At 43.3% G+C, this 17,592-nt stretch overlaps 1 protein-coding gene across 1 annotated transcript; it reads left to right on the top strand.

Moving 5' to 3' along the window:
* Positions 1-896: 896 nt before the first annotated feature.
* Positions 897-16,493, top strand: DCTN3 (dynactin subunit 3). Its single transcript, XM_063453560.1, has 7 exons — positions 897-1,038; positions 4,574-4,658; positions 5,322-5,408; positions 11,025-11,108; positions 12,677-12,735; positions 12,891-12,950; positions 15,641-16,493. Exons 1-7 carry the CDS (start codon positions 952-954, stop codon positions 15,728-15,730), a joined length of 552 nt encoding a protein of 183 aa, XP_063309630.1. The 5' UTR covers positions 897-951; the 3' UTR covers positions 15,731-16,493.
* Positions 16,494-17,592: the final 1,099 nt, after the last annotated feature.

Here is a 17,592-nt window from a genome sequence, read left to right on the forward strand (position 1 = left end):
TGGTTTAGTAGAGGGGGGGGGCTGTGGTTTAGTAGAGGGGGGGGGGCTGTGGTTTAGTAGAGGGGGGGGGGCTGTGGTTTAGTAGAGGGGGGGGGCTGTGGTTTAGTAGAGGGGGGGGGCTGTGGTTTAGTAGAGGGGGGGGCTGTGGTTTAGTAGAGGGGGGGGGCTGTGGTTTAGTAGAGGGGGGGGCTGTGGTTTAGTAGAGGGGGGGGGCTGTGGTTTAGTAGAGGGGGGGGGCTGTGGTTTAGTAGAGGGGGGGGGCTGTGGTTTAGTAGAGGGGGGGGGCTGTGGTTTAGTAGAGGGGGGGGGCTGTGGTTTAGTAGAGGGGGGGGGCTGTGGTTTAGTAGAGGGGGGGGGCTGTGGTTTAGTAGAGGGGGGGGGCTGTGGTTTAGTAGAGGGGGGGCTGTGGTTTAGTAGAGGGGGGGCTGTGGTTTAGTAGAGGGGGGGCTGTGGTTTAGTAGAGGGGGGGCTGTGGTTTAGTAGAGGGGGGGGGGCTGTGGTTTAGTAGAGGGGGGGGGGCTGTGGTTTAGTAGAGGGGGGGGGCTGTGGTTTAGTAGAGGGGGGGGGCTGTGGTTTAGTAGAGGGGGGGGGCTGTGGTTTAGTAGAGGGGGGGGGCTGTGGTTTAGTAGAGGGGGGGGGCTGTTTGGGGGGGTTGGCGGCCCCTATACCCTCAGACCGTGTTTCCTTGGCCGGTCAGACTGTGAGTGCCGGGCTGAGACCGTCTGTTTATTATCTCTCCGCTATACAAACAGTGAGCGTGATGTCACACGGTGTCATTTCACACAGAGCTGCCGGTTTGTTAATAATTATCCCGGCTCAGGCTCTCCCCCAGCACCCTCAGCCAGCCGGCTCCCGACCCGCGGGTAGTGACGTATTTCCGGTGTGTTGCCGGCCGGCGCGGGGCAGTGACGTACTTCCTGTGTGTTCCCGGAAGTGTCTGTCAGGGAGAGAATGGCTGATCTGCGAGAGATCCAGAGCCGGCTGGGGGAGCTGGAGGAGAAACTGTACGGAGCCAGCACAGGGGGGGACACCGGCAAGGTACAGAGAGAGAGTGAGACTGAGAGAGAGAGTGAGACTGAGAGAGACTGACAGAGAGAGTGAGACAGAGAGAGAGTGAGACAGAGACTGAGAGAGTGAGACAGAGACTGAGAGAGTGAGACAGAGACTGAGAGAGTGAGACAGAGACTGAGAGAGTGAGACAGAGAGAGAGAGTGAGACAGAGAGAGAGAGTGAGACAGAGAGAGAGAGTGAGACAGAGAGAGAGAGTGAGACAGAGAGAGAGAGTGAGACTGAGAGAGAGAGTGAGACTGAGAGAGAGAGAGAGAGAGAGACTGAGAGAGAGAGTGAGACTGAGAGAGAGAGAGTGAGACTGAGAGAGAGAGAGTGAGACTGAGAGAGAGAGAGTGAGACTGAGAGAGAGAGAGTGAGACTGAGAGAGAGAGAGAGACTGAGAGAGAGAGAGAGACTGAGAGAGAGAGAGAGACTGAGAGAGAGAGAGAGACTGAGAGAGAGAGTGAGACTGAGAGAGAGTGAGACTGAGAGAGAGAGTGAGACTGAGAGAGAGAGAGAGACTGAGAGAGAGAGAGAGACTGAGAGAGAGAGAGAGACTGAGAGAGAGAGTGAGACTGAGAGAGAGAGTGAGACTGAGAGAGAGTGAGACTGAGAGAGAGTGAGACTGAGAGAGAGAGAGTGAGACTGAGAGAGAGAGTGAGACTGAGAGAGAGAGTGAGACTGAGAGAGAGAGTGAGACTGAGAGAGAGTGAGACTGAGAGAGAGTGAGACTGAGAGAGAGTGAGACTGAGAGAGAGTGAGACTGAGAGAGAGTGAGACTGAGAGAGAGAGACTGAGAGAGTGAGACTGAGAGAGAGAGACTGAGAGAGAGAGTGAGACTGAGAGAGAGAGTGAGACTGAGAGAGAGAGTGAGACTGAGAGAGAGAGTGAGACTGAGAGAGAGAGTGAGACTGAGAGAGAGAGTGAGACTGAGAGAGAGAGTGAGACTGAGAGAGAGTGAGACTGAGAGAGAGAGTGAGACTGAGAGAGAGAGTGAGACTGAGAGAGAGAGTGAGACTGAGAGAGAGTGAGACAGAGAGAGTGAGACTGAGAGAGAGTGAGACTGAGAGAGAGAGTGAGACTGAGAGAGAGAGTGAGACTGAGAGAGAGAGAGAGTGAGACAGAGACTGAGAGAGTGAGACTGAGAGAGAGAGAGAGAGACTGACAGAGAGAGTGAGACTGAGTGAGACTGAGAGTGAGAGTGAGACTGAGAGTGAGACTGAGAGTGAGACTGAGAGTGAGACTGAGAGTGAGACTGAGAGTGAGACTGAGAGTGAGACTGAGAGAGAGTGAGACTGAGAGAGAGTGAGAGAGAGAGTGAGTGAGTGAGAGAGTGAGAGAGAGAGTGAGACTGAGAGAGAGAGTGAGACTGAGAGAGAGAGTGAGACTGAGAGAGAGAGTGAGACTGAGAGAGAGAGTGAGACTGAGAGAGAGAGTGAGACTGAGAGAGAGAGTGAGACTGAGAGAGAGAGTGAGACTGAGAGAGAGAGTGAGACTGAGAGAGAGAGTGAGACTGAGAGAGAGAGTGAGACTGAGAGAGAGAGTGAGACTGAGAGAGAGAGTGAGACTGAGAGAGACTGACACTGAGAGAGACTGACACTGAGAGAGACTGACACTGAGAGAGACTGACACTGAGAGAGACTGACACTGAGAGAGACTGACACTGAGAGAGACTGACACTGAGAGAGACTGACACTGAGAGAGACTGACACTGAGAGAGACACTGACTGACTGAGAGAGACACTGACTGACTGAGAGAGAGACTGACTGACTGAGAGAGAGACTGACTGACTGAGAGAGAGACTGACTGACTGAGAGAGAGACTGACTGACTGAGAGAGAGACTGACTGACTGAGAGAGAGACTGACTGACTGAGAGAGAGACTGACTGACTGAGAGAGAGACTGACTGACTGAGAGAGAGACTGACTGACTGAGAGAGAGTGACTGACTGACTGAGAGAGAGACTGACTGACTGAGAGAGAGACTGACTGACTGAGAGAGAGACTGACTGACTGAGAGAGAGACTGACTGACTGAGAGAGAGACTGACTGAGAGAGAGACTGACTGAGAGAGAGAGAGACTGGGAGAGAGAGAGAGACTGACTGACTGAGAGAGAGACTGACTGAGAGAGAGAGAGACTGGGAGAGAGAGAGAGACTGACTGACTGAGAGAGAGACTGACTGACTGAGAGAGAGACTGATTGACTGAGAGAGAGAGACTGACTGAGAGAGAGAGACTGACTGAGAGAGAGACTGACTGAGAGAGAGACTGACTGAGAGAGACTGACTGACTGACTGAGAGAGACTGACTGAGAGAGAGTGACTGACTGAGAGAGACTGACTGACTGAGAGAGAGAGACTGAGAGAGAGTGACTGACTGAGAGAGAGAGAGTGACTGACTGAGAGAGAGAGACTGACTGACTGACTGAGAGAGAGAGACTGACTGACTGACTGAGAGAGAGAGACTGACTGACTGAGAGAGAGAGACTGACTGACTGAGAGAGAGAGACTGACTGACTGACTGAGAGAGAGAGACTGACTGACTGACTGACTGAGAGAGAGAGACTGACTGACTGACTGACTGAGAGAGAGAGACTGACTGAGAGAGAGAGACTGACTGAGAGAGAGAGACTGACTGAGAGAGAGAGACTGACTGAGAGAGAGAGACTGACTGAGAGAGAGACTGACTGACTGAGAGAGAGAGACTGACTGACTGACTGAGAGAGAGAGACTGACTGACTGACTGAGAGAGAGAGACTGACTGACTGACTGACTGAGAGAGAGAGACTGACTGACTGACTGAGAGAGAGAGTGACTGACTGACTGACTGACTGAGAGAGAGAGACTGACTGACTGACTGACTGAGAGAGAGAGACTGACTGACTGACTGACTGAGAGAGAGAGACTGACTGACTGACTGACTGAGAGAGAGAGAGTGACTGACTGACTGAGAGAGAGAGTGACTGACTGACTGACTGAGAGAGAGTGACTGACTGACTGACTGAGAGAGACTGACTGAGAGAGACTGACTGAGAGAGACTGACTGAGAGAGACTGACTGAGAGAGACTGACTGAGAGAGACTGACTGACTGAGAGAGACTGACTGACTGAGAGAGACTGACTGAGAGAGAGAGACTGACTGACTGACTGAGAGAGACTGACTGACTGAGAGAGAGAGACTGACTGACTGAGAGAGAGAGAGACTGACTGACTGAGAGAGAGAGACTGACTGATAGAGAGAGACTGACTGAGAGAGACAGACTGACTGAGAGAGACAGACTGACTGAGAGAGACAGACTGACTGAGAGTGACTGACTGAGAGAGAGAGACTGACTGACTGAGAGAGAGACTGACTGACTGAGAGAGAGAGACTGACTGACTGACAGAGAGAGACTGACTGACTGACTGACTGAGAGAGACTGACTGACTGACTGACTGAGAGAGAGACTGACTGACTGAGAGAGAGAGACTTTAATGTGTACTTTTGAAATGCCCATTGCATGTCATAGTCTATATTTTGCAGATATCAGATGGTCTGATAAAAGTACAGATTGCTCTGGGGAATGTTGCAAGCAAGCGAGAGCGCGTCAAGACACTGTACAAGAAAAGTACGTATTCAGATGTTTAATTATTAAGGGATTACATTAAGGGCTTGAGTTTAGCCAAATAGATAACATGCATTTTTCATATAAGGAGTTGCATAAATGCACCAGGCAAGAAGCTGATGTTAAAGGGACACTATAGTCACCAAAACAACTTAAGTTTAATCAAGCCGTTTCTGTGATTCGCTCATGCCCCTGCAGTCTCACTGTTCAATTCTCTGCCACTTACAAGTTAAATCACTTTTGTTTGTGTTTTGTTTCGGTTTCTGTCCCATTAAACTTTGAGGGTTAACAGTAGCGACCGGTTAGAAAACAGTTGCTAAGTAGCAGTTATCAGTTCCCATAAAGGGTAATGGGACACATTAGCAGCTACCTAACAACTGGCTTTTATTTGTGGCAGCTGGTAATTCCCTGTCTCTACTGGAGAAATGTTATAATTAATAAACAGTGACAGTAGCGACAGGCATTTAGCGAGTAGCGTTTGTCTAGGGAAAAATAAATGTTAAAATAGAGCCCTTACTGTCTTTTAGAGTCTCTAATCTCCTCCAGTGTGGCTACTAACTGCTATTAACAGATGGCGTGCGTAGGCTTTCTTGATCATATCTCACGTAGCAAGCTGCAACTGTATTTTGTGTCTATCCTGTTCCTAACTGTCCTTTTCCTTGTTAGTTGATGACCTGATGAAATACTTGGACCCACAGTACATAGACAGAATCGCTGTTCCTGATGCTATGAAGCTAGAGTTCATATTAGCAGGTATATTTTTAAACTATTTTAAGATGAAGAATGATAAACATTCTGTGATATACACTGTATTGGGGTCTAGAGGGGTATACAATCAGATATACACTTTATTACAGTTGAGATGATATCCAGTGTTGTAGGCTGATGAAGTTATGTGCAATGATGTACAATATATAATGGTTAGAAATGAGTGTGTGGTCTGGGATATAACTATATTAGGACGAGGAGGTGATATATAGACTGGAATATACACTATTTTAGGATTAGGAATTGATGTACAGACTGAGATATACACTATATTAGGATGAGGAGGTGATATATAGACTGGGATATACACTATATTAGGATGAGGAGTTGATGTACAGACTGGGATATACACTATATTAGGATGAGGAGGTGATATACAGACTGGGATATACACTATATTAGGATGATGTGATATTGGGATTTAGACTATACTAGGATGAAAAGGTGATACACAGCCTGGGATATACACTATATGAGGGTGTGGAGGGTTTATACAGACTGGGATATACACTGTATTAGGATGTGGAGTAGATGTACAGACTGGGATATACACTATATTAGGATGTGGAGTAGATGTACAGACTGGGATATACACTATATTAGGATGAGGAGTTGATGTACAGACTGGGATATACACTATATGAGGGTGTGGAGGGTTTATACAGACTGGGATATACACTGTATTAGGATGTGGAGTAGATGTACAGACTGGGATATACACTATATTAGGATGTGGAGTAGATGTACAGACTGGGATATACACTATATAAGGATGAGGAGTTGATGTACAGACTGGGATATACACTATATTAGGATGAGGAGTTGATATACAGACTGGGATATACACTATATTAGGATGATGTGATATTGGGATTTAGACTATACTAGGATGAAAAGGTGATACACAGCCTGGGATATACACTATATGAGGGTGTGGAGGGTTTATACAGACTGGGATATACACTGTATTAGGATGTGGAGTAGATGTACAGACTGGGATATACACTATATTAGGATGTGGAGTAGATGTACAGACTGGGATATACACTATATTAGGATGAGGAGTTGATGTACAGACTGGGATATACACTATATGAGGGTGTGGAGGGTTTATACAGACTGGGATATACACTGTATTAGGATGTGGAGTAGATGTACAGACTGGGATATACACTATATAAGGATGAGGAGTTGATGTACAGACTGGGATATACACTATATTAGGATGAGGAGTTGATGTACAGACTGGGATATACACTATATTAGGATGAGGAGTTGATGTACAGACTGGGATATACACTATATTAGGATGAGGAGTTGATGTACAGACTGGGATATACACTATATTAGGATGAGGAGGTGATATACAGACTGGCACATACTTTATATTAGGGTGATTATTATTATTATTTGTACAATGGGTGGACTAACAGACATGTAATTGTAACCAGACAACTGGACGTACAGGAACAGAGAGGTGGAGGGCCCTGCTCAATGAGCTTACATTCTAGAGGGAGTGGGATATAGTGACACAAAGGGTAAAAGTAGGGGTACGAAGTAGGTTGTTAGAAAAGTATTCACTGAGGGTTTAGTAGGTAATTTTGACAGTTGCAGGAGAGGAGTCATGAATGGTGGGGATAAAAACCTGCTAACAGTTTAATTGATATGCTTTCTTGAAGAAATTAGTTTTCCGTGATTTTTTTGAATGAGTGGAGACTGGGTGAAAGTCTTACGGAGAAGGGAAGGGAGTTCCTCGAGAAAACTTGGAGGCGAGCATCAGAGGTGGGAGTACGGACAGAGGATATACGTAGGTTTTTGGCAGAGCGTAAGGGCCTCGACGGGACATACTTGTGTATTAGGGAGGATAGGTAGGTTGGAGCAGCATTATGTAGGGACTTGTAAGCAAGCTCCAGAATTTTAAATTGAGCCCTATATCTAACTGGAAGCCAATGCAGGGGCTGACAGAGCGGGGAGGTGTGGGTGGTATGAGCGGACAGGAAAATGAGCCTCACCGCCGCATTCATTATAGATTGCAGTGGTGCAATCTGGGAACACGTAAGACCACTGAGAAGGGGATTGCTGCTTCCAGTAGGTCAACCTCTCCGAATTCCAGAGAGCAGGAACAGGAACAAGCTCTTAGCAGAGCTTAGTGATTATAGTGATCCCCAGAGTGTAGTTCTCCAATCCCCCAAACATGAGCCTGAAACTTCATGAAGGTACAAGATGATCTGACTCCAATGAGCCTTTATTACTCCTTATATTCAAGTTTTCAGGCCAGAGGCACACCCCCTGGACCTGGTGGTAAACTGTGACAAAAGGGACACAAACCAATGGAAACACTAATTAACATAATAGCACTCACACATACACAATGAAATCCCTCCTCTCCATCCTGGAGATGATAGGCTTAAAGGACCACTCTAGGCACCCAGACCACTTCAGCTTAATGAAGTGGTCTGGGTGCCAGGTCCTTCTAGGGTTAACTAATTTTTTTTTATAAACATAGCAGTTTCAGAGAAACTGCTATGTTTATCAATTAGTTAAGCCTTCCCCTATTTCCTCTAGTGGCTGTCTCACTGACAGCCGCTAGAGGCGCTTGCGTGATTCTCACTGTGAAAATCACAGTGAGAGCACGCAAGCGTCCATAGGAAAGCATTATGAATGCTTTCCTATGTGACCGGCTGAATGCGCGCGCAGCTCTTGCCGCGCGTGCGCATTCAGCCGACTGGGAGGAACGGAGGCGGAGAGGAGGAGGAGAGCTCCCCGCCCAGCGCTGGAAAAAGGTACGTTTTTACCCCTTTCCCCTTTCCAGAGCCGGGCGGGAGGGGGTCCCTGAGGGTGGGGGCACCCTCAGGGCACTCTAGTGCCAGGAAAACGAGTATGTTTTCCTGGCACTAGAGTGATCCTTTAAGGCGCTGCAATAAACTCAATTATCTCCAGGTACAGAAAATATCTACATTTTACACTAACAGTAAAATACTTAAAAGTACATCAAAATGCATTTTTCTTATTATATTACACAGAACCCCCCATTTAACCTATCCCCAGATAGCTCGGATCTGAGCGCCCAATATAGGTGAACAGCGCTCAGATCCCATGAACAGAGTACATTTGCCATGGGGTAAAACATAGCAAGGGCTGTTGAGAGACCAAGGAGGGACAAAAGCAGTCAGTTCCAACTGGTTTGGCAGTGTGCCTGGGACATGGTAGGTATATTTTAAAAGTGAGAGACAGAATAACAAAAAGAAAATCCAGAAAAACGCATGTCAAAAAAGTTATAAATTGATTTGCAAGTCAATGAGTGAAATAAGTTCCTGTCCTATTGTGTTTTACACCCCACCTCCTAAAGAATGTAAGCTCGTTTGAGCAGGGTCCTCGTCAACCTATTGTTCCTGTAAGTTTTTTGTAATTGTCCTATTTATAGTTAAATCCCCCCTCTCATAATATTGTAAAGCGCTATGGAATCTGTTGGTGCTATATAAATGGCAATAATAATAATAAGTATTTGACCCCTTTGACTTAGTCCTCGGTGACAAAACCCTTGTTGGCAAGCACAGAGGTCAGACATTTCTTGAAGTTGGCCGCTAGGTTTGCACAAATCTCAAGAGGGATTTTGTCCCACTTCTCTTTGCAGATCCTCTAAGTCATTAAGGTTTCGAGGCTGACGTTTGACAACTCGAACCTTCAGCTCCCTCCACAGATTTTCTATAGGATTAATGACCTCTTCTTGGGCCACTCCTTTGTTGCCTTGGCTGTGTGTTTTGGGCCATTGTCATGCTGGAATACCCATCCATGACCCATTTTAAATGGCCTGGCTGAGGGAAGGAGGTTCTCACCCAAGATTTGTAGGTACATTGCTCCATCCATCGTCCCTTGATGCGGTGCAGTTGTCCTGTCCCCTTAGCACAAAAACACTCCCAAAGCATAATGTTTCCACCTCCATGTTTGATGGTGGGGATGGTGTTCTTGGGGTCATAAGCAGCATTCCTCCTCCTCCAAACACAACGAGTTGAGTTGATGCCAAAGAGCTTGATTTTGGTCTCATCTGACTACAACACTTTCACCCAGTTCTCCTCTGAATCATTCAGATGTTCATTGTCAAACTTCAGACGCGCCTGTACATGTGCTTTCTTGAGCAGGGGGACCTTGCGGGTGCTGCAGGATTTCATTCCTTCATGGCGTCGTGTGTTACCAGTTGTTTTCTTGGTGACTATGGTCCTAGCTGCCTTGAGATCATTAACAAGATCCTCCCATGTAGGAGGCTGATTCCTCACCGTTCTCCTGATCAGTGAAACTTCACAAGATGTGATCTTGCATGGAGCACCAGACCAGGGAGACTGACAGTTATTTTGTGTTTCTTCCATTTGTGAATAATTGCACCAGCTGTTGTCACCTTCTCACCAAGCTGCTTGGCTATGGTCTCGTAGCCCATTCCAGCCTTGTGTAGACCTACAGTCTTGTCCCTGACATCACTGGACAGCTCTTGGCCATGGTGGAGAGTTTGGAATCTGATTGATTGCTTCTGTGGACAGGTGTCTTTTATACAGGTAACGAGCTTCAGATTAGGAGCACTCCCTTTAAGAGAGTGCTCCTAATCTCAGCTCATTACCTGTATAAAAGACACCTAAGAGCCAGAAATCTTGCTGATTGATAGGGGATCAAATACGTATTTGCCTCATTGATATTCAAATTAATTTATAACTTTTTGTGGATTTTTAAAAAAAATTTTATTCTGTCTCTCACTGTTAAAATACACCTACCATTAAAATTATAGACGGATCATTTCTTTGTCAGTGGACAAACATTCAAAATTAGTAGGGGATCAAATACTTTTTTCACTCACTGTACACACTAGAATCTACACTATATTAGGATGACGGGGTGATATACACTATATTAGGATGACAGGGTGATATACACTATATTAGGATGACAGGGTGATATACACTATATTAGGATGACAGGGTGATATACACTATATTAGGATGACGGGGGTGATATACACTATATTAGGATGACGGGGTGATATACACTATATTAGGATGACGGGGTGATATACACTATATTAGGGTGACGGGGTGATATACACTATATTAGGATGACTGGGTGATATACACTATATTAGGATGACGGGGGTGATATACACTATATTAGGATGACGGGGTGATATACACTATATTAGGATGACTGGGTGATATACACTATATTAGGATGACGGGGGTGATATACACTATATTAGGATGACCTGGGTGATATACACTATATTAGGATGACCTGGGTGATATACACTATATTAGGATGACCTGGGTGATATACACTATATTAGGATGACGGGGTGATATACACTATATTAGGATGACGGGGTGATATACACTATATTAGGATGAGTTGGTTAATTCATTCCATTAAGGAAGAATGATCTTATGAAATTTGGAAATTAACTAAATTATTAGGATCAAATTTGGTTATTTCAAATCGATCATTTCTGAATTTTGGACAAACCGTCATCTGAAAACTAACTAATCGAAACAATATTAACTTTTCACCCCTGCACATCCCTAGTGGTTATAGTGACTCTTTATTGTATTCCTTGTGTTGCAGAGGAACAATACATCATATCCCAAACATCCCTCTTGGAACAGCTACACAACCTGCAGCCATATCTGGACAGTGAGCACATCAAAGGTAAGCCACCTCCTAAACAGTAACTATAACATTTACGGAACAAGAGCTGACAATCTAGTGGGTAGTGAGTATTTGAGACAATGCCGTGTTTATTCTCCCCATATTGCAGTTCTCTTGCAGCACCTATTATGGCCACTGGGTGGCTGTTTTATGTGTGAAAGTAGACATTTTAGGGCCGACTGAGCAATATTTATATAATGCTCCTACCCAGAGCACTTTAGATTAATAAATTGTGCAATATTTGATAATGTTTTTATGTAGTTAATGGTTTGCAATGTAGTGACTATCATATATAACAATATTGTTCCCTTTCCTTTCATTTATCCTTCATCTTCCCCTTTTGATAGCTTGAAATCACTTTAATAATAGCAGTTGTGTAGTTATAAACAAAAGAACAATTAGCGTAAGTTATTGAACATACAAAGAACGGTAAATTGAATTTACAGAGAACACATTCTGGCGCAAAGTGTTAGTATTTATTAACTCCTTAAGGACACAAGCAATTTTTGCATTTTTTTGCGGTTTGTGTTCAACTGCAATTTGCATCTCTCTCATTTATTGTACCAACACATATTATATACCGTTATTTAGACGACAAAAAGGGTTTCATTTGATGTGACCTATTCATATATAAATTCTCATTTATTCAAAAAAAAAAAAAAAGCAAAATAATGGACAAAAACACACAAAGAAATGCTTCCCCCCCCCATGTTTTGGCAATAATAGCGTCTGTATAATATAACCAGCTTAGGAAAAGTAATTCAAAATCAATAAATTTATGTGTCTTGATTTACAGAGTACATAATATGTGTAGGATTTCACTTTTTTTAAAGTTACAGGTCACAAACTACAAGGACTAAAATACAATTTCAATGTTAAACAAGTTTAGAAGTTGGTATGTTTGTCTTGGAGGTTTAATACCCATCACAGAAAACAACATTGCCACACAAAAGTATATATTTATATAAAGTAGATATCACAGGCTATTTACCTAAGGTCATTTTGACACTTTTTACACTTCACCACCAATCTCTGCTAAATATTGGAGTAAAATTGTGTTTTTCTCTATTTTGGCATATACACATATAACAAGGTTTTTGTAATGTGTATTTCATAAAGCTGGTGTGTGCTATCCTTGTACAGAAACCCATATTGTGTTCAGCTACATCTGCTGAGTACAACGACAACCCCATTGTATGCCTTTGATACTATTCTGTACCTACCAGAAAGTGGTGCAAGGAAGGACAGCCGGTGAACACAGAACAGTTACTGTAGCTGAAAAACGTAATGGTGGCCATGATAGAAAGGTGTCAGAACACACAGGGCATCGCAGTTTGCTGTGAGTGTTCATGATGACTCTTGTCCATTGCTGAAAAAGCCTTCAATAGGGACACAAGCATTACAACTAGACCATGGAAAAAGGTGGGGGGGGTGGGGGGGAGAAATAAATAACTGCTGCTTGTTGCTCTGTGTTGTGAAAAGGAATCTGTAATGTGTCAATATAAATGATCTGTTTACTTGTCTAGATTTTAACTTTTTTTTTTATCTATATATATATATTTGTCCAGCTGTGACAGGCCAGGCCTCCAGATTGCAAGCTCTGACGCAGGTCCACATAAAACAGCAGGTAAACGTAAAGTAAATGTTCGTGTGTAATATTGACAAATCAAGTTTTTAAACAATTAAAATGTTTTCTTTTTCTAGTTAGAACTGACTGCTGGCTAATAATAATGGGAATTGTAGTTGCAGAACAGGTTAATACTCTGTATTGTTTGATTTCAGGATCAGTCTGAGGCGATAACTGTAGAAACCAAGAAACTCCTTGAGGACTACAACAAACTGGTATCCTTTGTAGTGATTATTATTATTATTATTATTGCAATTTATATAGCGCCAACAGATTCCGTAGCGCTTTACAATATTATGAGAGGGGATTTAACTATAAATAGGACAATTACAAATAAACTTACAGGAAACAATAGGTTGAACAGGACCCTGCTCGATCGAGCTTACATTCTATAGGAGGTGGGGTGTAAAACACATTAGGACAGGAATTTGCAATCAAATAAGGTGGACTGCCCTTTAGGAGAGGGCAAGAGACAGGTATGTGAGGTATTGGTTAGTCTTGGAGGCCATAAGCTTTCCTAAAGAGATGGGTTTTAAGGCACTTCTTAAAAGATGCAAGACTAGGGGAGAGTCTGATGGTGGTAGGCAGGCTATTCCATAGGAAGGGAGCCGCCCGCGAGAAGTCCTGCAAGCGCGAGTTGGCCGTACGAGTGCGGACAACGGACAGGAGGTGGTCACGGGCAGAGCGGAGAGACCGAGAAGGGACATACCTATGGATCGGTGAGGAGATATAAGAGGGGCTAGAGTTGTTCAGTGCTTTATAGGTGTGAGTTAGTACTTTGAATTGACTCCTATAGCATACAGGAAGCCAATGTAAGGACTGGCAGAGGGGCGAGGTGTGAGAGAAACGACTAGAGAGGAAAATCAGTCTAGCGCATGCCAAGTATTAGGTGTTAACAAAACACTAGCTGAAAAAACGTCTTTCTGAATCCAGGTCATTTTATAGTGACTGAATAAAAGGCTCTTAACATTGATTGAAGACTATAGAACTACGTTATTCATTTACTGTAAGTGGATTGTAAATGCAGATCCCTTTGGCACTCGTTGTGTTAGCAGTTTCTCTGATAGTGACAGATCATCATTCCCTCACCCCAGGTAAATAACATGAGGCGTGCAGTGCAGCTAAATAAACATTGTGTTAGCTGGAGGGAAAAGGTTTCATAAAACTGGTAACACATCCTGTTGCATTATTATAAGCTTTATGTTCAGATGAGGATTTGGATTAGCTCTGATGTTCTGTAGTATGCTCCTTATAAAACCATTAAAATACAGAATAAAAAAAAAAAAACTAAACCTAGAATGTAATAAAACTTTAGGAAGAGACATGTACTTTTATGGAAGAATGAGATATAAGCAGCCGAACCTCCCTTATGAATGAAAGAAAGAACCCCCTGTTTTATCAGATTAGACAACAATTGGTCAACAGGGTTGATGTTCCAGGAGGGATAAGCCAAATGGCAAATGATTTAGGTAAACTAGAAAAATGGTGAGAGCTGCGGCAACTGATATTTAATGTGGATAAGTGGATAATGCATCTTGGACGTAAAAACCCAAGGGCAGAGAACAGAATATTTGATAGAGTCCTAACCTCAACATCTGAGGAAAGGGATTTAGGGGTGATTATTTCTGATGACTTAAAGGTAGGCAGACAATGTAATAGAGCAGCAGGAAATGCTAGCATAATGCTTGGTTGTATAGGGAGAGGTATTAGCAGTAGAAAGAGGGAAGTGCTCATGCCATTGTACAGAACACTGGTGAGACCTCACTTGGAGTATTGTGCGCAGTACTGGAGACCATATCTTCAGAAGGATATTGATACTTTAGAGAGAGTTCAGAGAAGGGCTACTAAACTGGTTCATGGATTGCAGGATAAAACTTACCAGGAAAGGTTAAAGGATCTTAACATGTATAGCATGGAGGAAAGACGTGAGAGGGGGGATATGTTAGAAACCTTTAAATATATAAAGGGAATCAACACCGTAAAGCATGAGACTATATTTAAAAGAAGAAAAACTACCACAACAAGAGGACATAGTCTTAAGTTAGAGGGGCAAAGGTTTAAAAATAATATCAGGAAGTATTACTTTACGGAGAGGGTAGTGAATGCATGGAATAGCCTTCCAGCTGAAGTGGTAGAGGTTAACACAGTAAAGAAGTTTAATCATGCGTGGGATAGGCATAAGGCTATTCTAACTATAAGATAAGGCCAGAGACTAATGGAAGTATTTAGAAAATTGGCAGACTAGATGGGCCGAATGGTTCTTATCTGCCATCACATTCTATGTTTCTATTTCTTTGCTTGCACCCATTGTGTGGTATTTAAGCAGTGTCTCCATGACCCCTTTGTGACCAGGTGGACTCCCCTATATGTGAGTAGCAATGTGAGACACGGAACCACTAAGGGCATCGGGTACTCCCTAGTTTTTAGGCTTTACTATAGCTCTACCACCCCAATGGGCACAGAGATTGAACCTGTAACGGCTTCTCTTTACATTGTGTTTCCAGTGCTTTGTAATGCAGTGTGGACTGGCTAATGTGCACATGGTTAGTAAAGTGCTATAATTTAGTTAAGCTATTGTAGTGATGGATTGACTGCAGACAGACATGAGGATGGTTTATTTTCTAGGTACCTTTGCATGTCAAAATTGCTGATGATGTTGCTTAATGTATTATGTTCAGGAGTTTATTTAGTGACCTTTCTGCATTTATTTTTTCTGCATAAACATGTCTGCTTCCACTTACTGTCTGCGTGCCCGAGTCAGAGTAACAGATTAGTCATTACAAGGACTGAGCGTTTGTATACAGAGGTCAGTCCTAAGCATGGTTGGCTGTTTCCCAGTTTTACAGACGGTGGATATTAAGTAATGTGCATACTATCAGAATTGTTCCTTGACTAGATTCTTTAGACTGTTCTTCTGTCCAAGCAGTTTGTCCTTTGGGATGAAACATTGTCACAGCTCGAAGCAGCAAAGGAAGCGAAGCTGATCTCAGAGTGACACAGAACTACACGCTCCTTGTTAGCCTCCCATGTTATTCTCATTCTGATGCTTATTTGGCTGGAATCCCTATCAATATACTGCTTCCCCTTACAAAACATACCTCCATTTATTTTGTGTTAAAACAAAGAAATAATCCCTTGTATGGTGGATGAATGCTTAACGTTACATGCTCAGCAAACCACAGTCCAGCATTAACATGTTTGTGGAATTTCCTATCCAGATACACCACATAGTAAACTGCCAACAATCTGCGTAAAAGCAGATCTCCCTCAAACAGTAATCGAGGGGTACACCTTCTCTCCTCCTCCCTCCCGCCGCCCCAACTAAAATACTGTGTGTGTTGTTCAGACACGTATTTAGTTTGTCTGAATACAGAACCCTTTATGTATAGGCTGCTAGATGTTGGTAACTATTTATATGCCAGACACAATAACGGCTCTACCTGACCCGCACACATTCCATTAATATTATTAATCAGACAGGAGACGGAGCAGGAAGGGTCAAGTGATCAATGTAACAGGGCTGTGATTCTGGGGTGCCCGGCTTTCCCCGGCACATTAATGGGCAGCCAAAGAACATCAGTATATTATGACTTAATGACAAACAGATGTAGTCATAATCAGCTGGAGTGCTAAAGGCGCTATGTCTATAATTTATAGCTTTTATCAGCCTCACTGTGTATTAGATCACTGGGTGTTTAATAATTATCCATGTATTTGTCTTTTTATTAAAGTTTTATTTGCTGAATGTATTGATTGAAGTAAGATGTTTATTAGATTCTATAACCAACGACTGGCCTGTTCATGGTCTGCAATGGTGTAAGCAGCATCACTATGTGATAGGCCTTATATGACATGTTCATTGGTTTTAATGGAGGATTTCTGTGCATTATGTTCTAATCTTGGTATTTGTTTCAGCAGTGAAATGGATTTTAAGCCAATGGTTTGGTTCGTTAATGAGCACTTAACGTACCTCTGACACATTCATTAAAATTTGTGCAGAAGCAAAAAGATTTCCTAAGACAAATTAAAGGGACACTATAGTCACTAAAATAATTTTAGCTTAATGAAGCAGTTTTAATGTATAGATTATGCCTCTGAAGTTTCACTGCTAAATTCACTGCCATTTAGGATTTAAATCGCTTTTGTTTGTTTATGCAGCCGTAGCCACATCTTCTCTGGCTGTGACTGACACAGCCTGCATGAGAACAAAACTGTTTCATTGTCAATCAGATGTAACTTACTTCAATTTTTTTATCTCCTGTTCTGTAAAATTAACTTTAGTTACATACAGGAGGATCCTGAAGGGTCTAGCAAGCTATCAACAGAGCAGGAGATAAGAAACTAAACAGAATGTCTAATAAAGGAAGATTAAACATTAAATGATTCTTTACAGGAAATGTTTAGGAAGACTGTGCAAATCACATGCAGGAAGGTGGGTCTAGGGCTGTATGAACAAAGTAATTTACCTCCTAAATAGCAGAGAATTGAGCAGCGAGACTGCAGGGGCATGACCTATACACCAAAACTGCTTCATTAAGCTATACACACTATAGTGTCCCTTTAAGGACTTCTTTGTCTTACTGTCAAACCAGAAGTTGACAATATACAGAACTGCTTTTCACACTTCACAAGAGTAGGTCTGTGGAGAACCCAAGTTCTCGCTAAACTCTCCATAGACCTCAGTGTTGTGCTCCCACACATGTTGGAGAAGATGGCAGCTCCTGGGAAGGATACCTTCTGTTAAGTATAAAGTAGGTATGTCAGCTTTAGAGATCTTTGCAAAATATACAAAGCCCCCCCAAAGCTGACATAGCTGCCTTAAAGATTGTATGCATGTCCGTCTAAATAACGGTTTTA

This window comes from Pelobates fuscus, chromosome 5 (assembly GCF_036172605.1).
Source record: "Pelobates fuscus isolate aPelFus1 chromosome 5, aPelFus1.pri, whole genome shotgun sequence".
In the NCBI taxonomy this organism is placed as follows: domain Eukaryota; kingdom Metazoa; phylum Chordata; class Amphibia; order Anura; family Pelobatidae; genus Pelobates; species Pelobates fuscus.

Bases quoted from the DNA above. Each gene is read 5' to 3' on its own strand.
- DCTN3 (XM_063453560.1), top strand. From the start codon at position 952: ATGGCTGATCTGCGAGAGATCCAGAGCCGGCTGGGGGAGCTGGAGGAG. The intron at 1,039-4,573 runs GTACAGAGAGAG...TATATTTTGCAG, and splicing joins CAGGGGGGGACACCGGCAAG to ATATCAGATGGTCTGATAAA. The intron at 11,109-12,676 runs GTAAGCCACCTC...ATATTTGTCCAG, and splicing joins GGACAGTGAGCACATCAAAG to CTGTGACAGGCCAGGCCTCC.